The following is a 20,399-nucleotide window of genomic DNA, read 5'->3' as shown; positions in this document are numbered from 1 at the left end:
ACGAGTGGGTTTAGAATTCAAGGGTGTCAGACTCGGCTCGGTTCGCGGGCCGCTTTAATGTCAACGTGGGCCGGACCATTTTAGATATAATATTTAGATTTTTTATATATAAATGGATTAAAAGAACGGATTAAAAGCCCTGAATATTCCGTTTTTTATAGATCTAAAACAATGTTTATTTTAGCTTTTTTAAAATATATTTTTAGATTATCCAAAATGATTTTTGAACTAAAAACACAGAAAAAAATTGATTAAAAAAGTACAATTATTGATTTAAAAGGGGAAAATCAGGAAATGTAATATGCATCTATACTCTTCATTTGAATTTGATCCTAAAACAGAAAGTCGGCACTCATGATTTACTTTCCCGGGCCACACAAAATGATGCGGCGGGCCAGATTTGGCCCCCGGGCCGCCACTTTGACACGTGGTTTCTCCTCACAATGTATTATATATGTTAAAAAAAAAGTTAATCAATCACAGGTTTAGGTTTGTATCCGAATGACATTTCCTACATTGGATTTTAGGAATGGATTACATGACATGGAGGTGCTGCAAAATAGTCTGATATTTGCTACTTTACTTATCCTACTGCCTTGTAAAGAGCCTACTTTGTTGTGATACAATTCTGCCTATTAGTTGTATATTTTGTGAATGCTAATTCCCCCCACTTCAAATAGATTGGACGTCTAGTGCTGTCAAGAGAAGCCAATAAGTTAAGCGGTGTCTGACCAAGCCAAGATGCATGATTCCATTCAGGTAAGTATGCAACAATTTAATATTATAAGGAGAAAAAGGTAGCAAATAGTTTTTTAAATTTATTGTCGGTGCATATACTCTAGTATTGGAATCACACTAATTCTGAAATCGTGAGCATTTTACATTTTTTTTCTTTTCACAAGCTAAAGGGATTCGTCTGTTTTTACCCATTAGGAAAAAAATAATGTAAGTAATCCTTCTAGGCTGAAATTCAGCACCTCCTGGTCAATTTCCTGAAATAGTCCGTTACAAATTGACCTTGTTGTCTTGATGGCCTCAGACGCTTGTTGATGAATGTACACACTGCACACAGTGTTGACACCATCAATATGGCGCACACGCTGGTGCCTGCTTGCCTGTCACCACGTTAGACTGGGTCAATGTCCGCAGAACTGCTCATGCACATGAAGGCAGACAACCATGGGGGGGCGGGGGGATTCTGGCCTTAACCCCACATACCCTCTGAGCCCCAACAAATGTCATTCCGATGTGCCCCCTAGTCCTTAAATTAGCCGTCAATTATAGCAAATTAATCAAGTCCTCGCCTAATTAAGCAATGTCTACGGCCCGCTAGAAAACATGCCATTAATTGCGGTAGGGCCATGAGAAAGCTCCTGACCTAGCAAAAACATGTGTTTTTGTAAGGCGGAGAAGACTACTATCTTTGGGAAAGCAGTCAAGCGCTTTCTTCTGCTTCCTGACTCTGCGCCACATGCTTGCTGTCATCATATTGAAACGTTCGCTAGGGCAGGGGTGTCAAACTCACTGGTTCGCGGGTGACTTGAGTTAATTTTCCGTTACTTCTTTCTCTACATTTCCATTTTAGGAGACTCAAAGGTCACTTACGGTAAATTCTGGATCATTTCCTATTGATTTTGTGGGACTTTCCGGGATACTTCTTGTTCATTTGATTTATCCTGCTGATTTTGGGGCATTTCCAGGTTACTTCCTGTTGGTTTCAGGGCATTTTAAGCTTTCTTGTTAACTCATTGGCTGAGATTGAATACGCTGTTTTGACGGCAGGGGGCATAAATGAACGTATGTAATTGCAGATAGGAAATTGAGCACAGTTCCGTACTCCCACGCACTTTATCGCACAATTCAAAAATATCTGGTTTTCCAGAACCCTTGAAAATAAATAATTTAATTATCTACGTGCAGTATAAATGAGCTACAAAGTGCTCGTCAAGTAGAATGACCCCCACGGGCCGGATCGTGCCACCTAGTGGGTCACTTTTGGCCCACGGGCCGCACTTTTGACACCACTGTCCTAGGGTTTCTTTAACCATCAACCCATCAACGTGCTCTTGACCCGAATAAGACCCCCTCCCCGTGATCTAAAAACCAAAGTCACAACAGCTGCTTACTTCTTAATCTGCATGCTCTTTGATGGGCACCAGAATGCACACCAGATACTGTAAATCTTCCCTTAATCTGGAGCTTTATTAGGCTGCATCTCCTCCATACAAATCACTACGTTGCCATGCTCATGTAGGAGATTAGCACAAACTGTACAGTTTTGCAATTCGTCAACAAACAAACAAACAAGTCACTTGGATAGATGCACCAAAAAGAGAGCTGGGGGGGCATACGCGGCCCACACTCCTCCTGTCCATGTTAATAAATGACTGGATCCCAACAGGCTGATGTGTCATTAGCATATCCTAATAACATTGATTTCTTCATTAATTGAATTTCCACTAAATAGGCCCTAATTACTTTCAACAGGACCAGCTCTAATTGGATCGGCAATATGTTCCTGCCTCCAAATCAGCGCCTCATTTCCAAATGTTTGATGTGAATTACGACTTTGTTAGTGGATCAGTGCGCGTTCACGCGGGTCTGCGTATGAGTCAATATTGCTCTTTATCAGGTATATGCTCAAGATGATATGGTAATATATGCAAAGGATGCCAAGAGAATGGAGCACCTGAGGTCAGTATTATAGTAAATAAATACTGTGCCATGCATTTAAATGCGCTGTTAATTCTTGACAGTATAGACGGCTTGCTCAACAAAGCATTGATGTGTCCTTCTCTCTGCCAAGTGAGTCACAACACATTAGCAGGCCTGTTTTACTGCAGTCAAACTACGTTGAATCATCATGCATGCGTTTTGAATGAATAATGCAGGATTAGCCTATTATTACTCATTGAAGTCAATTGAATTGGGCAAATTTCCGTTTTTCTTAAGGGTCCGTTTTTTTAAAACGACCCCTCAAAATCTATGTTTTTACATTTTCAGTATTTATTTGACTATTTTTACAGGTTTTATTTTATTTGACAAGAGTCTAGATTAATTGATTTAGGCGTGCTATAAGTGGCTCAACTTTATAGATGTAGTGTTTTTTTACACTCCATATTTTTGTATCCAAATGTATTGTTTTTCCATTTTGGGACGTCTTCGTTTTATTAGCAGGTGCAATACAACATTTCTGAGTGTGTTTAATTCCAGATTATGAACCGATATTATTTTTAGAATTGCTATTTATTTTTAGAATACTATAGTGACAATTTCATGCATTTATATGAGAAGAAATCAAATTTCCCATCAATTCTATGAAACATTCCTAGACATTTTTCCCCCACGAATAATCAGCAATCGTATTGTTCTACTCCTAAAGATAGATATTAAACTATTAAATTGATGTGATTTGGCCGTTTTCCAGTCGACCCACATGTGTATGATCTTCCTCCGCTTTTTAATCTGATGCTGTGGGATTAACACGCGTATCGGTCCCCCACGCATGAATGCAGCGACGGAGGCAAGTGTTATCCCGTCCACCTGCCGTGTTTAGAGGAAGGCCTTTGATTATTTGCCTATGATGAATAACCCCCCCACAGCCAAAGCATCTGGAGATCATTTATGCATCAACGATCTAAACCAGTGATGAAGTCACAATTTGGTAAGGATGACGTTTTTTCCCCAACTGAAAATATAATAATTAAATGCACATCATTTCTTAAAGGTTAGTGTATTTTCGACTAGTAAGATTTAAGCAGTGTGTGTATTTGTGTGTGTGTGTTTGGAAAAGGGCGTCTGTAAAGCATCCATGATGATCCACAGGAATCCTGAATCCTCATTGCTGATTGGCTGCTTGCCTCTGCCTCTCGTCGGTATGGACCTGTTGGATAAAGGGACCATTTTGTAAAGAAGCCCCCCTCGCACGCACTTGTGCACAGAGGACCATGCACTGGGGAACAGCCTGTTAATTCAGGAGGGAAAAAAATCAACAACAACAAAAATCAGCCGTAGCCGAACCCACAATGACGGGCAAACAAGGCGCGCTGTTGTCGGGAACTTTAAACCCCGTGGAGACCAGAAAAGCCCCCGTGGGTGTTCACGGGGGCAGCGGCATCAACAACCAGCAGCAACCGGCCAAGGCCACCGTCATCCACCCGCCCAGCAGGTGCACCGGGTTCGGCATCCAGGAGATTTTGGGGCTTAACAAGGAGCCGTCGGCGGCCCCGAGGAGTCCGCTCAGCTCCTTGCCGGCCGGGGCGCACCTCATCGCGGCCAGATCCATGCTGGGACACGCCGGCATGGGGGTCGGGATGGGATTAATCGGCACCGCGGCGATTCCTGCCTTTTATCGACAACCTGCATTTTTGGAGGGCGTGCTGGACCCGCAAGACGTTCGTCTGCAGCCGCACAATGCCTCGTCTGCGGGGGGCTTGGAAGCAGAGCAGTCCGTAAGCTCGGGTGGGTATCTCTTTTTATTATCACCAAATAAAACGACATTAATTCGATGCATAAAAAAATTACTCGCACTGCACAATATTAATGCACATTTGTTTTGATAAATGGGTGCATTTTGATTTGTGGTTGTAATTTTAAATGATGGCCCCTTTCACAAATAAAATGCATTGAGAAAAGATGCCTGAAAATAATGTATGGATTTATTTTCTTTTGTGTAGACTCTGAAGATTTGTCTTCAAGTGAACGAAAAGCATCCAAGTCTTCAATAGCTCAAAGCAAGAAACGCAAGAAAAGACGTCACAGGTTAGTGGTGATTGCAATATTGAGAATTTGCTTAAAAAATATTTGGCAATGTCTTTAATTATTGAATTGAATGCTTTTATTGGCATTATACAAGTATAAGGAGATTCGAAGCTTTCACTATGTAGTGCACAAATGACAACAAACAGACAAAAAAAAATCAGTAAATATGAAATGAATAAAGCGGTCTTGTTCCGTCTGAAGTCCAGGATGAGTCCCATGGTTTTGGAGACGTTCAGCGAATAATAAACAGCGTTCTTGCATTTGCCTTGAAGAAATATACCGATTGAATACAATTACTATTTAATGTCATTTATTTCAAGTATAGTAAATCAAATTGTGATCTTTATGTTTTTGATCACCCCTGATTATATGTGGGTTATTTAAATAATTTGCAGTGCTTGTTTAGCTCTTATGTATTTATATTGTGTAGAAAAAATATCACTCAACTAAAATATATACCGTAATGTGTGAACTGATCGTGGATTCATTTTTTATCCATCTATTCCATCAGGACCATATTCACGTCTTACCAGTTGGAGGAGCTGGAGAAGGCCTTTAATGAGGCCCATTATCCAGACGTGTACGCACGAGAGATGTTGGCCATGAAAACAGAATTGCCTGAAGACAGAATACAGGTCAGATGCATAAAAACACACCTAAACATATGATCATATATGACACTAATATCAAATTATATATATACATACATATATATATATATATATATATATATATATATATATATATATATATATATATATATATATATATATATATATATATATATATACACATATGTATACGTATACATATATATGTATATATATGTATATGTGTGTATATATATACGTATATATATATACATATATATATGTATACGTATACATATGTATATGTATATATATATATATATATATATATGTACGTGTGTATATATATATGTGTATATCTATACATATATATATATATATACATATATATATACATATATACATATATATATATACATATATATATACATATATACATATATATATATATATATACATTGTGTGTATTATACATGCATATATATACCCATTAATGTGTGTATATTTATACATACATGCACACGTAAACATTTATATATATTTCTGTGCTTGTTTACATCATTCATCATAATGTACATCTCTCATCTCATTTTCTGAACCGCTTTATCCTCATTAGGGTGGCGGGCATAATGTATGTATATATACAAAATATATTAATTACATTTTTGCACATACAGCAGTAAATAGTTAAAAATTGGCTAAAAGCCAGCGAGGTATCCTTTATGTTATGACACTAGTGAGCCCCTGAATCTTTTTTTGTTTGTTTTTGTTTTGTGTTTTTAATTTTCAAGTCTAACGTTTGCACTTCACGTATCCCACTTGTGCACTTGAGCAAGTTGATGCTCATCTCTCGCCAAGCTTTGAGTGATGTCTTCCCCCAGACCGCTCCAAGACACCTCGTTTCTCATCAGCTTGAGTCCCAAAGTGAAACAATTTGTTGTGTGGAAGCAGACACTAACGACCTAATCAAGCGATCAAGGCGGGAGAAGATTGCTACGTGACCCCGGCGCCATCCATCTGCCGCCGCCAACCCGCCTTTTAATCTCGTTTCTCATTAAGGCCCCCGCAACATCTCCCAATAAATAATACCACATGCAAATGGATCAATAAATCGGCCTGGCTCCACTCTGCTAAATCAAAATTAACACCCAATTTTTTGCTCATTGAGCGTAATTAGTTAAATGAGAGCGGCTCAGGAGCTGCGGTGAGGGGGGGTTATGGGCGTAAATGAAATAACTACATTGAATTTATTAATGCGGGTCAATAACGCCGCTCCCCCGTGTCCTGCTAGTTTAATTTCCCGTGATATTTGCCCGCCTGGTCTTCATCGATCGGGCCTGAAATTAACTTATTTTTCAATCAGACGGTGGAAACTTCTTTCTTTTGGGCGTCCAGATGTTCCTTGATGTCATATTTTGGATATTTTTCCTTGCCAAATTGATGCAGCACTGGAAATCACTTCCAATTTTTTTAGTAGTCCCAAGAATTTTCAGTCATCTCGCTATATTTACAAACCAAAATCCACATTGCCCTGCGATCGGCTGGCCACCGATTCAGGGTGTCCCCAGCCTCTGGCCCGGAGTCAGCTGGGATAGGCTCCAGCACCCCCCACGACCCTAATGAGGATAAATCGGTTCAGAAAATGAGATGAGAGATGAGAAAATCCACATTTGGAAAGGGTGGCACTTGTAATGTTTTGATGTAAAACTTTTTTAAAAAATTATCAGGTAGCCCTCAACCTGGGTTGCTTCGTGGCGTAGAGGTTCACTCACCTGAATATGGTGTGGGCAGGTGTGGGTTCAAATCCCGCATTGAAATTGATTGAAGACTTTATACTAATATTTTGAGTGAGTCACTAGTTAAGTTTTAAGTGACATTAGCCTCAGACATATGTTGGGTGGCCTCGTGGTGTAGAGGTTCACTCACCTGAATATATTGTGGGCAGGTGTGGGTTCAAATCCTGCATCGAAAATGATTGAAGACTTTATACTAATTTTTTGAGTTAATCTATAGTTAAGTTTTAATTAATATTAGCCTTCTAGTCCTCTTGGGCCGCCTCGTGGTGTAGAGGTTCACTCACCAATTTTTACCAATTTTGTCATACGCAGCTGGGTATGATGACAATTAGGCTTTTGTCGAGTCAATGATGATGACAAAGCCTATGTCCGATTGTTATTGTTATTATTATTATTATTATTATTATTATTATTATTATTATCATTATTATCACCTGACTTTGGTGTGGGCCGGTGTGGGTTGGAATCCTGCTGGTGGCGGCATGACTGTGAGTGCCGATGGTTGTCTGTCTCTCAACTGACTGTTGACCAGCTGGGTTGAGCTCTAGCATCCCCAGTTAGGGAGCCCAATGCAGCAACCCCCCTGTTAGTCCGGTCGGCCCGCCTAGTGTTTTGGATGGCCGGCCTCCTTGCCGGTGCAGAGTCTTGGACGGCCGGCCTGCCTGTCAAGATACTAGGCCGGCCTCCCGGCGGGTCGTCCAGGACACTTAAAACTTAATTAGTGACTCACTCAAAATATTAGTATAAAGTGTTCATTAATTTTCAATGTGGGATTTGATACCACACCTGCCTGTACCAAAGTCAGGTGAGTGAACCTCTACACCACAAGGCAACCCAAGTGAACTAAGAGGCTCATGTCACTTAAAACTTAACTAGTAACTCAGTAAAAATATTAGTATGAGGTATTCATTCATCTTCTATACTGCCTACCCTCAAAAGGGTTGCTACAGCCTAACTGGCCGGCTTAGTGTCCCACTGGTGGTGGTATGAAGTATAAAGAACAATTCATACTAATATTTTGAGTGAGTCACTAGTTCAGTTTTACTTCACTTTACCCTCCCAGGTCTCTTGGGCTGGCGTAGAGGTTCAGTCACCTGACTTTAGTGCTCGCATCTGTGCTTTTGAATCACGCTGGTGGCAGTAGTTCACTCTCCTGACTTCAATGCGGGCAGGCTCCAGCAACCCCTGCAACCCTTTTGAGGATGGGTGGTACAGAAGATGAAAAACATAAAAATAAAAATCAACATTTCACCTCGTTGGCTTTCATACATTCATGTATATCTCAGCTGTCACATTCTGCTTATGCTTGTTGCCCAATGTGTAAAACAATTACTAACATATTGAACACAATGCGAATGGAATTTACGACTGTCCATCCTCTCAACCTCAAACAGGTGTCAGTCTCAAACAGTTCCCTTGTTAATGACTGTTAAATACAATGCAAGCCTATTAATAAATGTGCTTTTTCCTATTAAAGGTCTGGTTCCAGAACCGCAGAGCCAAGTGGAGGAAGAGAGAAAAGTGCTGGGGTCGTAGCACCGTTATGGCCGAGTACGGTCTCTACGGGGCAATGGTCAGACATTCCATCCCTTTGCCCGAGTCCATCCTCAAGTCGGCCAAGGATGGTATCATGGAGTCCTGTGCCCCCTGGTTGCTCGGTGGGTAGCCAACCTTAATCCTCATCTTCCTCATTCTTGAATCGTAAAATACCGGAGTCTTCTTCCATGATGATTCCTTCCTTCCTTCCATCCAAGCCATCTTCTGTCCCATAAAATGGTCTCAGTGCACTGGGCACCTAACTTCATCGTCTAAGCTTGTTCCTTGATGTTGTCTTTTCGTGCCTGGTCTAAAACCGCAACCCTCTTTGCTTGCTGTTTTCAGTTCAAGATGGCTTACCAATCACCAGACGCTATTCTAAATCTGAATGCCCGCAACTCTTTGCAGGGATGCACAAAAAGTCCATGGAGAGTCCGCCGCCCCCTCAGCCGGCGGCCGCCAAGTGTGACGAGTCACCGCCGCCCAGCTCTCGGAGAGCCGAAGACTCCGAGGCGGAGGAGAGGCGGTCGAACGGCGACTTGGCCATTTCTAAAGAGGAACTGAGAGAGAACAGCATTGCCGCCCTCAGGGCCAAAGCGCAAGAGCACAGCGCCAAAGTGCTCGGGACAGTTTGTCACGACAGACTGGATGAGGACGAGCGGGAGAAAAGCGCTACCCCTCGTAGTCCCGTGGATGAAAGGCAAAGCCCGTGAAGTCTGAGCACTCATTGGCTCTTGTCAAACAAGCTGTGTATGGACTCCCATGAGGACAATTTACTGCTACACAGAAGATTCAAGCGCACTTTTTTTGGTCTACTTCCAAAAAGTTTCCATTTTACATCCTGAACTGTGACTCTGCCACGACCCTCTGGTAGGAAGAGGAACGTAATTGTTGTTCTTTGTGATGCTGTATATCAGGGGTTCTCAAACTTTTAGGGTCCAGGATCACCCCCCAAAAAATCCATAGATCCCATCACAACCCTTGTGTACCTTTTAGCATTCTTCAACCCTGACCTGGACACAATAAGTCAACATAATTGGCTGTCAATCATAGCCAACTTTTAACCTGATGTCACTAATTTTTCGTGACGTTGAACATCCTAACCACTGAGCTAAAAGCCTAGGTAGCACGCCCTTTTTAAGTTTCCAATGTTGGCTGTCAATCATAGCCAACTTTTAACCTGATGTCACTAATTTTTTGTGACGTTGAACATCCTAACCACTGAGCTAAAAGCCGGGGTAGCACACCCTTTTTAAGTTTCCGATGTTGGCTGTCAATCATAGCCAACTTTTAACCTGATGTCACTCATTTTTCGTGACGTTGAACATCCTAACCACTGAGCTAAAAGCCTGGGTAGCACGCCCTTTTTAAGTTTTCAGTTCAAGTTAACTTCAGTAAGAAATCCGGAACTCAATTTAATGCGCGTGTACCCCCAATTTGAAAACCACTGCTGTATATACTGTAACTGATGTATTCCACGACACCATTTGAGTTACTTTACGTCCAAACTCGTAAGCATTGAAAAGAAATCACCTTTGTTTATTAAACGTGACTTTCTGGTGTCCGCCATCGCAGTCTTCTCGTGCCTCAAGTGGTCCAATCGACTTCTCGGTGCAGAAGCTACTTGTTGATGCTCTGATGGCTCGCCTCATTAGCACAGCCCCTGGAGTCTCCCTTTCCCCCCCACCCTCCTGGTTGCATGCCTGGGTTAGCTCCTATAATCCGTCGCAGTTGAGAGCCTTCAATTTCATCTGAAATTGGAGGGGAGGAGGGGGAAGGGAAGGGAAGGGGAGGGCTGGGCAAACGAAAGAGAAAGCAGCCATAAGCAGAGGAACTCTCATTTGAAATCGCTTTAACATCCCAATTTTAAGCCGCTCGTCCGTCCTCTTATGGACAACCAAAGACTGACAGCTTGACTTCACTCAAGTTACTGGAAGACCACTTCCACACAGTGTGGAAACCTGGTGTCAATTTGGGCCTAGGAATACATTTGACATGAATATTGCATATTTCCAACAAAGGAAGGAAGAAATAGCTGCACAGATTTGATGCAAAACAGACACAAGCCCTAATATAATTGTTAGATATAATTATCTATTCAAATAATATGTAAATATTATATTTTTGTCTAGCCTAATTTCAGAAATTGACATCGATGCATATGTGCAACATTTTTGATAACTGTAATGTTTTAAAATATTATTTGAAACATGTATTTTTAGTGTTTTTTATTTACTAAAAGTAGTACTTTGATATCTAGTTTTATTTTTTCATGACCGACCAGCCTGTCAAGAGCACATCAACATTTTTAATAAGAAAAAAATGCAATTATCAGTGTTGTAAAGTTTACAAACATTATAATAAAATTTGCATGCTACGTACTGTAAATTGCACATTATCTTTAAAAAAACATTTTTAAATTATCACAAAAACTTCATCAGTCAACTTTATCTCAAGACACTGATACAGTACTGAATACTATGCTTTCCTCAATCTGTTGCAAGCTATTATATTTGTATGTTTTTTGTTACTTTAACTGGGCCAGGTTGACAAAATTAATACTAAATTCAGTGCTACATATTTTGAGTGCAGAATTCCAAGCTCATTTCAAGAAACTTCTTATCTGCAGACTTCTGTCCAAATTCCACTATTGGGGTGAAGACATGCAACCGAGTGCGGATTAGTCCTCTAAGTGCAAATCTATTTAATCCTCCGAGAAAGAATAAGAGTAAGAGGTTATGATAGATCAGATTTGTGAAAATCCAGCTGTTTAAACTGGAAATTGTGGGGTCATCCATGGTACGCCTTTCCACTGTGTTTTATTTTTTATTTTTTGCACAAGACAAGATCATCTTAACTCATGGAGGAAAGGAGATCAAGGATGGGTTTATGAGAAGATTTTCGCTAATGCAATATTAACATTCAATTTCGCCTGAAGCAATATGATTGACATAGCTGGGATTATTAGTAAATACACGCAGCTCATTTTGGGAAACACTTCAAATCTAAGGAGTTTGACATCCGAATATAATAAAGATGTGTTTTATTGCCCTCTACTGTTCATATTGATTAGGTACACGTCGGGGGTAGACGTCGAATCAATTTTGTCTGGGAGAGGTGTCAGCGAAAGATTATGATAATAATTATGATTTAATCATAATTATTATCATGATAATCCCTCTGTGTTTAAAGATGTATTAGAGTTTCATTGTAGTATACACATACTGTTTTACAGCATCAAGACTACAAAAATGGCGACTGTTCTACGTCATCTTCAAAACATTGAGTTGGGAGAACAAACCACCTCTTGGAACACGGTAAGCAAGCCACCATCTTTTCCACATTCAATATGGCGAGACAATATGGGCGTGGTTACGCACCTGCGTAAATTAAGCACATGCGCAGTGTTTTGCCCTTTTGAACGGCGTTTTCAATGATGACGGACGACTAGCACGACGAGGTAAGGCGTCGTAGAGCAATTTACTGGCCTAAATGCATTTTTATCACGCTACCGGGAGTTTTTTTTAGGAACCAATTGACCCCAAAACGCCAACAAATCTGTTAGTTTAATGCTAGGTTGAACACACCGTCGACAATTTATGTTTGGGCTGCTTTCCCCACTGGCTCTGTGGCGTATGTGACTAGCTATGTTAGCATTAGCATCACGAACGCTACCCATTTGACTTAAAAAGTATGTTTTCCGTTTTCTCTCCATTATTGAGTCGTGTAGTCGTGTCTTTTTAATTTAATCAAACAAAGCCGAGACATCAACGGGACAGTTTGTTGGTTAAAGGCTCACTCAAAAATGACATCCAAAGGCATGACTTAGTTTCCTGGTGTGTTGCATGTAATGATAGTTTTCGTGTTTTAATATTTAAACATTTAACCAATAACATTTCAACCATTATTTGTTGCCAGGGTCAGGCATCTACCTGGAGGCTTTCACAATCAATTCTACAGGCCCTAACAATCAATTCTACAGGCCCTAACATAACATAAACTGTTGCTTTAACCAATCAGATTTCGAGTGCTAAACACCCGTTTCCAATTTGTGATTGTTCTGTTTTCAGAAAAAATAATACTTCATACACAAATTGTTGAGCCAACTTTCTCCTAGTTGTTATCACTGTTTGATTGCCTTGTCTGGAAAAGGGAAAATAGTACACAGCACTCACTTATTTTCCTTTATCTTGATCGTTTATTAAATTTCTTGCAAGATTTCTCTTTCCTGTAATAATTGTTTGGTAACTCCCAAATAGCATGGTTAAATCAAATTTTCCTTGTTTAGCGTCAGTACCCAGAACACTTTCACCCTTGAGGCTACATGAGAGGAGCCTGGGCCAGATCTAGGTAAGACTAGTTCCAAAAAAACCACCTACGCCTATCTGTTGAATCGCCAGTCTCTATATATGATACATTTTGCTTTTTTGTTTGCATCAGGCCTGTGTCCAGACTCTGGAGGACCAGGTGATCTTCCCAGGTTGGCATCTCTGAACTCTGGAAGTCTTCTGAGAGGTAAGTTTATTGTAGAATATCCAAGTATTCATCCAAAGTAAAAGCTTATGTAACCCAATGTGAAATCAGATCTGAGGTTTCACTGACTAAAGTTGCAATTTATTTCCGCCTCTTATATAGGTGAAGTCCAGAGTTATCTGGCTCATGGTGGCAAAGTGAGAGGCCAGACCCCTAAGGTAAGAAAGATCTTATTTTTCAACTTCATTTAATGTTGGCTAATAAAAGAGATTTGAGCAGCAATTGTCTTTTTTAAAACACTTGGGGAAAAAAGACCAAAAGACTTCAAATGGTCTTTTTTTTTCCTTTTAATATTCTGCTTGTTATATTCTAAGTCTTTTCTTATAAATTTATGCCTAAGTCTGTTGAATTTTATTCTAAGTGTAAAAATCTGATTGTATCTGTCTGCAGGTGGAGAAAGCTAAGCTTGGCGATACCAACTCCTAAGTGTGCTAATGTTTTCCTGTTAATAAAATCTTTGACTTACTATGTTACTTGCATTCTTTTGTTAGGTAAATGAAAAATATGACATGTATACATTTCAAGAACATTTATTTTTCCACAAAGTAGAGCTTTTAAGATGTTTACGTAGATCATCCAGCAATTAAAAATGGAGAATTGCAGTGGTCATCAGTAAGTGGGTAGAAACCTGGAAGAAAAAAAAAACAGGGTTTTATACACTAAGTCCAACATTTTTAAAAAAAGACTGGTACTAATTGAGTAGGAAAATTTCAGACAATAAAAAGATACTTACCAGAAAAGTCTTTCCTCAGTCAACAAGCCTTCATCCCACTGCAAAATAAGGCAAGCAACATTAAAGCTACAGGAGGGGAAAAATGGAAATAAACAATGCTCAGAGACTCAAAAATCAGAGATCTCCAACTAAAGTCCTCAAAGGGCCCTATCCAGTCTATTTTCCATGTCTTCCAACACACCAAAATCAGGATTGTGATCAAGCTCCTGGACAGCTTGATGAGTTGATCATTTGATTCAGATGTGGTGGGAGATATGGGAAAATATACTGGACAGGGGTCCTTGAGGACCAGAGTTTGAGACCCCTGCTCTATAAAAACTTACCAGTGAGGATTCAGTGTCAAAGATTGTGCTGTTCACTGTGTCAACCTTTTAGCATTGATTTGGTCAACTTGGGTGGACCCTGAAGAGAAGCAAGATACAAATGAGTAGGTTTAGTACACAACATGAAATTAAGAAATAACCAGAAACACTTGGGTCTTACCTCATCCACGACTTCTTTGGTCTTGTCGATTTTGACAGCTTTCACCACCTCCACCGTGTCCGTGGCTTTAAACATCTACAAAACAGCATGGCGTGATTATGAAATTGCTTATTTAACCATTTTGATGCACAAATGACCCACATTCATTTCCCATGTTATCTCATCCTGGATGAGTTTTTCAGGCAATCAATTCAAATCCATTCATTTTTCTTAAAATAAATATCCCCAAAAGTCATCATTGCTTCACTTTTTCTCTTACATTGAGGAAAATTGTTATTTTACCAAATGTTTAAACTTGAGTCAAAAATGACCCTTGCTCTATTGTTGAATGAATGTCTCACTTGGGTTTTGTCAAAAGCACATTTAAAACTAAAAATGGAAATGTCCAAACCCAGGGTAAAGGTATACATCAATGGTTCTTAACCTGGGTTTTATTGTCTATTCACGATAACATGCCATCTGACCATTACTGGCTGCAGTTGATCACGTCATATAGTTTGGCCAATCAGTGCTGCAAGGAATTTATTTTTGAATTTTGAAAAACAAATCACGGTTTATTTCACATTAAAGTAGGGTTCAGTAGGTCCAACAAGGTTAAGAACCACTGGTATATATTCTATAAGTGTACCGTTTATTTCTTACACCACTGATTGCACTTATGTGGGCTTGAGTTATCCACACAGATTCTTGCTATTAAAAAAATAAATAAACACCAGATCAGTTAGTGTTTTCATTCAAAATTTGAATGCATCATAATTGAAAACAAGCCAATTGAGCAAAGCGTTGAACGCTGAAATTTAATTATTACACGGAGAGAATTAGAAACTAGTATTTGAAAAAGGACTCACTTTGCTCACAAACAGCTAGGTATGGCGTCGACAAGCTGCTCCTTTTTGGACGTTTTGGCCACATTCTTGATGTTTCCCAGCAATCGGTGTTCGTTGAGGACCTGAAACACACAATGGAATGATTTCTTGTTAAACATAAAGAGCTACAGGTAGCGCAATGTAGCCAATTTGTTTGCAAACATTTTTCGGTTTCCAACCGCATGGGGCTACATCACGCCAACGAGGCATGCTCCCGTCAAAACTGGGGCTTCAAAATCCCCAAATGACAACGTACCAAATGCACTGCATTGTGCTGTAAGAAGTTTATCAGGTCTTTCTTCGGTAAAACGCCACTTCTGAGCTGCTCTGCAGTCCACTACCATCCGAACTCCAGCCTCATCCGCCATTTTGAAGAATGGCGGCGGTGATTTGCACTCTGACCTCGGACACGCCTCTTAAAGCTACACACACACAAAATACATTGTTTTCATAATAACGTGTATTAGACTAATACACGTTATTATGAAAACAATATAGTATTTTTTGTGTCTATTTTTTGTGCATTTTACATGTACGCCTTCAGTATTGCTACGTCTGAATCAATCCAACCCTCAATAACTATTTTATGGCTATAAAACCTTAACTGCAGCTACAGTTGTGACACATAAAAGCATCAATAATAACCTCATACAATTGAAATATTATTAAATATTATTTAGGATACGCATATTTGCTTGTGCAACTCGTTACAGATGGTTTGGTAGCACTGACTAGTCCACTAGCCAATCATAGTTTGTGAAAGTGATGACGTAGGCCTACGCTTGCAGAAGGCGTTGTTGTCGCCAACTTGAAATCTGATTGGTTAAAGCAACAGTCTTATCGACGCTTATTTTATGTTAGGGCCTGTAGAACTGATTGTGAAAGCCTCCAGGTAGATTTCTGACCCTGGCAACAAATAATGGTTGAAATGTTATTGGTTAAATGCTTAAATATGAAAACACAAAAACACACACCTGTAATATATATTCAAGGAGTCCCCCATCTCTGGCTGAAGTCAACTGGGATAGGCTCCAGCACCCTCCGCGACCCTTGTGCGGATAAAGCGGTTCAGAAAATTAGCTGAATATTTATAAAAAATAAAATACATATGTGAATATCTAAATGTATGTATTTTTATTATTAATCATATATATGATTAATAATAAAAATACATACATTTAGATATTCAGATATTTATTTTTGATTACCCCCAAAATAATACCTTCATTATATAATCAGTTTTGGGTCTTAAGTGTCAATTTTTAGAATGACTGTCTATTGTAAAATACTAGTTACCATTTTCATGTAGTACAAAAATAAACCACACGACGGCAATGTTGTGCAAGAAAATAATGCTCTCTGTGGTCAAAATGAACATCAACATAAACATTTAACATAAGGATAGTAAATAAGTGCATCTAGTTGATTTACTTTTGCCACCAAAACGACAACCTGGAATGGATTTACACTTTTCAGGATGGTAGAAAAAAACAATCGGAGCGAGAGAAACGCATGATGTTGAAATGTTAATCAATATTTGTCATGTGTCATCATACCTGCAAACATGAGACTGTCGGCTACTTGTGGATTAATAGTAGGCAATGTGAAGACTGTGGCTGCTCAGCAGGCGGTCACTTCCATCATCCACTGGGCAGCAATCTTCTGGATAAAACGCCTTATGATATGAATCAGGGGTGTCAATAGGTTAAGGAGAAGTGGGGGTCCCCTGGAGGAGCAAAGGATGCTCATTAATGAATTAGACATTAAGCAATCAAAATCAATTCTCAAATAAAGGTCTTTGTCTTGAGAGCAACACAACGTTACACACAATTCATAATGTTATCTTTATTATCTGTTGGTTCCCACTTAATATTATCGGTCACTTTAAAGGACATTACCTCTTCCTCTGAAGCACCTAAAAGCAATCAACAGTCTCCCTGGTCTTATTTTTTTTCCCAGCAAAAACAAGCGAAGCAAAAAGCCACCCGCCGTCGTGTCCAATATGGATTTACCGGACGACTTGATAGTCAACGTTCCTCGTTGCTTCCCAGTGATAAGTGAGTCACAGGATGAGGCCTCTTATCGGCATCCTGGCAAACAGTGGGTGATCATTTTGCTGTGGGACAAAGGTGCGAGGCGCCGAGTGTGTTTCTGTCTGTGTGTGGTTTTGCTGTAGGAAATAATGACTTGAATAGTCAAAGCTGAAGCACCATGTGATTGTGATGTACAAATGCACTTAAGAGCGGTTGTTGGAGATGGACTACATTATGATGAAAAAGAATAAGCTGTGTTATTCCGTTTAGCAAAACAACAAACAAAGTGCATGTGGAATTTAAATTATTCTATTGAAAGTTTGTTGAAGAGTGAAAAATGTCAAACTATGACAAGCTGTGTGACTGTAATGAAAACCAAAATGATATTTAAATTGAATGGAGAACATCAGATGTCTCATTGAGAATTAATGGGGAGTTATGTTTGTAAATAGCAATAAATACCCTGTGCGAGGTGATTATTTGGGAGTACATTATAATTGAAAGTGTGATAATCAGTTAAAGCAAAGCAGGTAAAAAATGTGAATGTTGGCTAAAGCGTATCTTCGAAAGTGGCACATGGAAACTCATTTCACAAATGCATAAAATTTAATTCCATTTTAAATTGACATAGTCCCGGTCGGCCATCACCATTCCAGAGCACTGATTGAACTACTTCATAACATTGACTCTAACTACTTATAATCACCCATTTTTGCTGAATGCTGAGTTAATGTTTTTTTTCTATCCTGTATTCATTGTCAATGAACTCAGTGGTGCTGACCCAGGAAGTCTCCTTGGAATAATCAAATATACATACATATATATGTATACAAACAGCATGTGAATATTCGCTTTTTACTAGATTACCTGAGGGATTCTAATTTATTATTATGCACTACAATCCCATTCTGTTTGGAATATCTCAAACAAGATCATCGGGTGACAGGCAATTTGTGACTTACAGATTTTTGAGTGATGCTGCTGACTGTTGGCTTTTGATTTAAAACCATATATGCATCAAATTGCATTGTGCATTAGTTCGCATCATGCTCAGTGTATTGTTTATGCGTACAATGTCCTCAGGATGGCTGACAGGTATTTCATTTAAGCAGTGAACTGAGAAATGCCTTCCAGTCAACAGCATGTCACTGGTTATAAATGTAGCGCTTAGCCTTGATCTAATTTCTCTTTCCAATGCTTGAATTCACCCTTTTTCTCAACTTGGCTGCAGCTAATGTCATTTTTAAGTTGTCCCATTTGTGGATATATGATGAGTTCAAATGACATCTATCACTGTCAATGGTATCCAATGAGTTTAGTTGAATTCACAGGTTGTTTTCACAGTGCTTCAGTAGGTTGATCTACCCCAAATCTGAAAAAACACAAGACACTTCACACTAGTCAATGAATTGACAAGGAAGAAGCAAAAAAACAAACAAAAAACAAACAAACAAAAAACAAAAACAAAAGCCAACTTTGTTAAAAGCCCCATTTTAAGTGGATTTAAAAAAAAGTATCCTACTCATACGTTTTAGTAAGGTGCAAAATGGCCTAAATTGGCAACTGTTAACCTAACACATTCAAAGTTAATTCATGTAATTATAGACTGAGCCGTAAATCATACCTTACTTTTCAAATCGTCCATCTTGCTCTGAATGACTACTAAATTCTTTAGTCTTTGTTTTCAGCATTACTTCTTCAAAAAAATCTTCAACTCTGGAAGTAGAGGGCACAGCTGTGGATAATTACATTTCCATTGCAGGTGTTTTGGTACAGTCTAATTGCAAGAAAGCAGCCCGGTGGTTGAGTGGTTAGTGCATCGGCCTCACAGTGGGAGTCCTGGGTTCAAATCCAGGTTGGTCCACCTATGTGGAGTTTGCATGTTCTCCCTGGGCCTGTGTGGGTCTTCTCCAGGTACTCTGGTTTCCTCCCACATTCTAAAAACATGCATGGTAGGCTGGTTGGACACTCTAAATTGCCTCTGAGTGAGTGTGAATGGTTTTTTTTTTGTCTCCTTGTGCCCTGCGATTGGCTCGCCACCAATGCAGGGTGTCCCCCGCCTCTGGCCTGAAGTCAGCTGGCATAGGCTCGAGCACCCCCCGTGACCCTAGTGAGGATAAAACGGTTCAGAAAATGAGATGAGATTACATGGTTAGAAGTCAAAATGTCACATTATTATTTAGGATTTGTGACTGGGTACTGCTATCATAAAAAAAAGGAAACCCACCTGGTGTGGGAAAAACAGCAAATGATCGCTGCCAGCCCTCCCAGTCAAAATGGATTGTACATCTAGCACGGTCAGCATGCAATGAAGTGAATGAGCGCCCTTTAAAAGGTCTCATCTCATTTTCTGAACCGCTTTATCCTCATTAGGGTCGTGGGGGGTGCTGGAGCCAATCCCAGCTGAGGCGGGGGACACCCTGAATCAGTGGCCAGCCAATCGCAGGGCACAAGGAGACAGTCCACTCTCACACCCATACCTAGGGGCAATTCAGTGTCCAATCAGCCTACAATGCATGTTTTTGGAATGTGGGAGGAAACCGGAGTACCCGGAGGAAACCCACGCAGGCCCGGGGAGAACATGCAAACTTCACACAGATGGACATGACCTGGATTTGAACCCAGGACCCCAGAGCTGTTAAATCTAAAAACCTGAGGCTCATTACGCATGTATACTTTCTCCCAGGGTTATATTCCTGACTTTAAAAAGAAAAACATCCCACTTTGACGCCATACTATAAAGTCTTAAGGCCCTTGCTGCGCCGCTGTTAAATATTGCAGAATGTGCGATCTGACTGCGCATCTGCAAGTGTTGTGTTCACTCGGGGGCCGATGACTAATAGAAAGCGGCCGTGGGTGAAGCCTTCTTCTGAATCCACAATGCAGAGGGAGAGAAAACGCCGCTTTTGGACGGACGTACGAACGAACGAGCCCACTCCAGCGCCCCGTCGATGAGAGCGCCCCCATCGAGTCACATTTCACGCTTGTTTGGAGAGACGACAACATGAGCCTCACTATTTCTTCAGGCGTGTTGGACCTCACTCGGTGTTTCGCATTGTGGCTCGAAA

The 20,399-nt window shown here is 40.1% G+C and overlaps 1 protein-coding gene and 2 long non-coding RNA genes across 6 annotated transcripts; 2 read left to right on the top strand and 1 right to left on the bottom strand.

Annotated features, from left to right (window-relative positions):
- The first annotated feature begins 380 nt into the window (after positions 1 to 380).
- Positions 381 to 10,248, top strand: vsx2 (visual system homeobox 2). Of its 4 annotated transcripts, none has more exons than XM_077621754.1 (6): positions 381 to 759; positions 3,516 to 4,461; positions 4,677 to 4,761; positions 5,273 to 5,396; positions 8,625 to 8,805; positions 9,029 to 10,248. In XM_077621754.1, the coding sequence occupies exons 2-6, from the start codon at positions 4,026 to 4,028 to the stop codon at positions 9,394 to 9,396; spliced, it is 1,194 nt and encodes a 397-aa protein (XP_077477880.1). In that variant the 5' UTR covers positions 381 to 759; positions 3,516 to 4,025; the 3' UTR covers positions 9,397 to 10,248. The 4 variants fall into 4 exon arrangements, with proteins under 4 accessions (XP_077477880.1, XP_077477878.1, XP_077477877.1 ...); XM_077621752.1 differs by lacking the exon at positions 381 to 759 and having other exon boundaries at positions 829 to 3,664; positions 3,826 to 4,461; XM_077621751.1 differs by lacking the exon at positions 381 to 759 and having other exon boundaries at positions 829 to 3,664; positions 3,794 to 4,461.
- Positions 10,249 to 12,003: 1,755 nt separating this feature from the next.
- LOC144089920 (uncharacterized) lies at positions 12,004 to 13,312 on the top strand. Its single transcript, XR_013305234.1, has 3 exons — positions 12,004 to 12,143; positions 12,972 to 13,033; positions 13,124 to 13,312. It is a non-coding gene; the product is annotated as an uncharacterized LOC144089920 (long non-coding RNA).
- A 418-nt stretch (positions 13,313 to 13,730) lies between these two features.
- On the bottom strand, positions 13,731 to 15,700 carry LOC144089919 (uncharacterized). The gene is made up of 6 exons (XR_013305233.1): positions 15,555 to 15,700; positions 15,281 to 15,381; positions 14,433 to 14,507; positions 14,273 to 14,351; positions 13,950 to 13,987; positions 13,731 to 13,844 (listed from the first exon to the last, which is right to left on the bottom strand). It is a non-coding gene; the product is annotated as an uncharacterized LOC144089919 (long non-coding RNA).
- Positions 15,701 to 20,399: the final 4,699 nt, after the last annotated feature.

Source organism: Stigmatopora argus, chromosome 15, assembly GCF_051989625.1.
Source record: "Stigmatopora argus isolate UIUO_Sarg chromosome 15, RoL_Sarg_1.0, whole genome shotgun sequence".
In the NCBI taxonomy this organism is placed as follows: Eukaryota; Metazoa; Chordata; class Actinopteri; order Syngnathiformes; family Syngnathidae; genus Stigmatopora; species Stigmatopora argus.
Note: the sequence above shows the minus strand (reverse complement) of the source record. Positions and strands in the feature narration are given on the sequence as shown.

Coding starts and splice junctions, on each gene's coding strand:
- vsx2 (XM_077621754.1), top strand. CDS start 4,026: ATGACGGGCAAACAAGGCGCGCTGTTGTCGGGAACTTTAAACCCCGTG. Junction 5,397..8,624: donor TGCCTGAAGACAGAATACAG/GTCAGATGCATA, acceptor TTCCTATTAAAG/GTCTGGTTCCAGAACCGCAG. Junction 8,806..9,028: donor CTGTGCCCCCTGGTTGCTCG/GTGGGTAGCCAA, acceptor TGCTGTTTTCAG/TTCAAGATGGCTTACCAATC.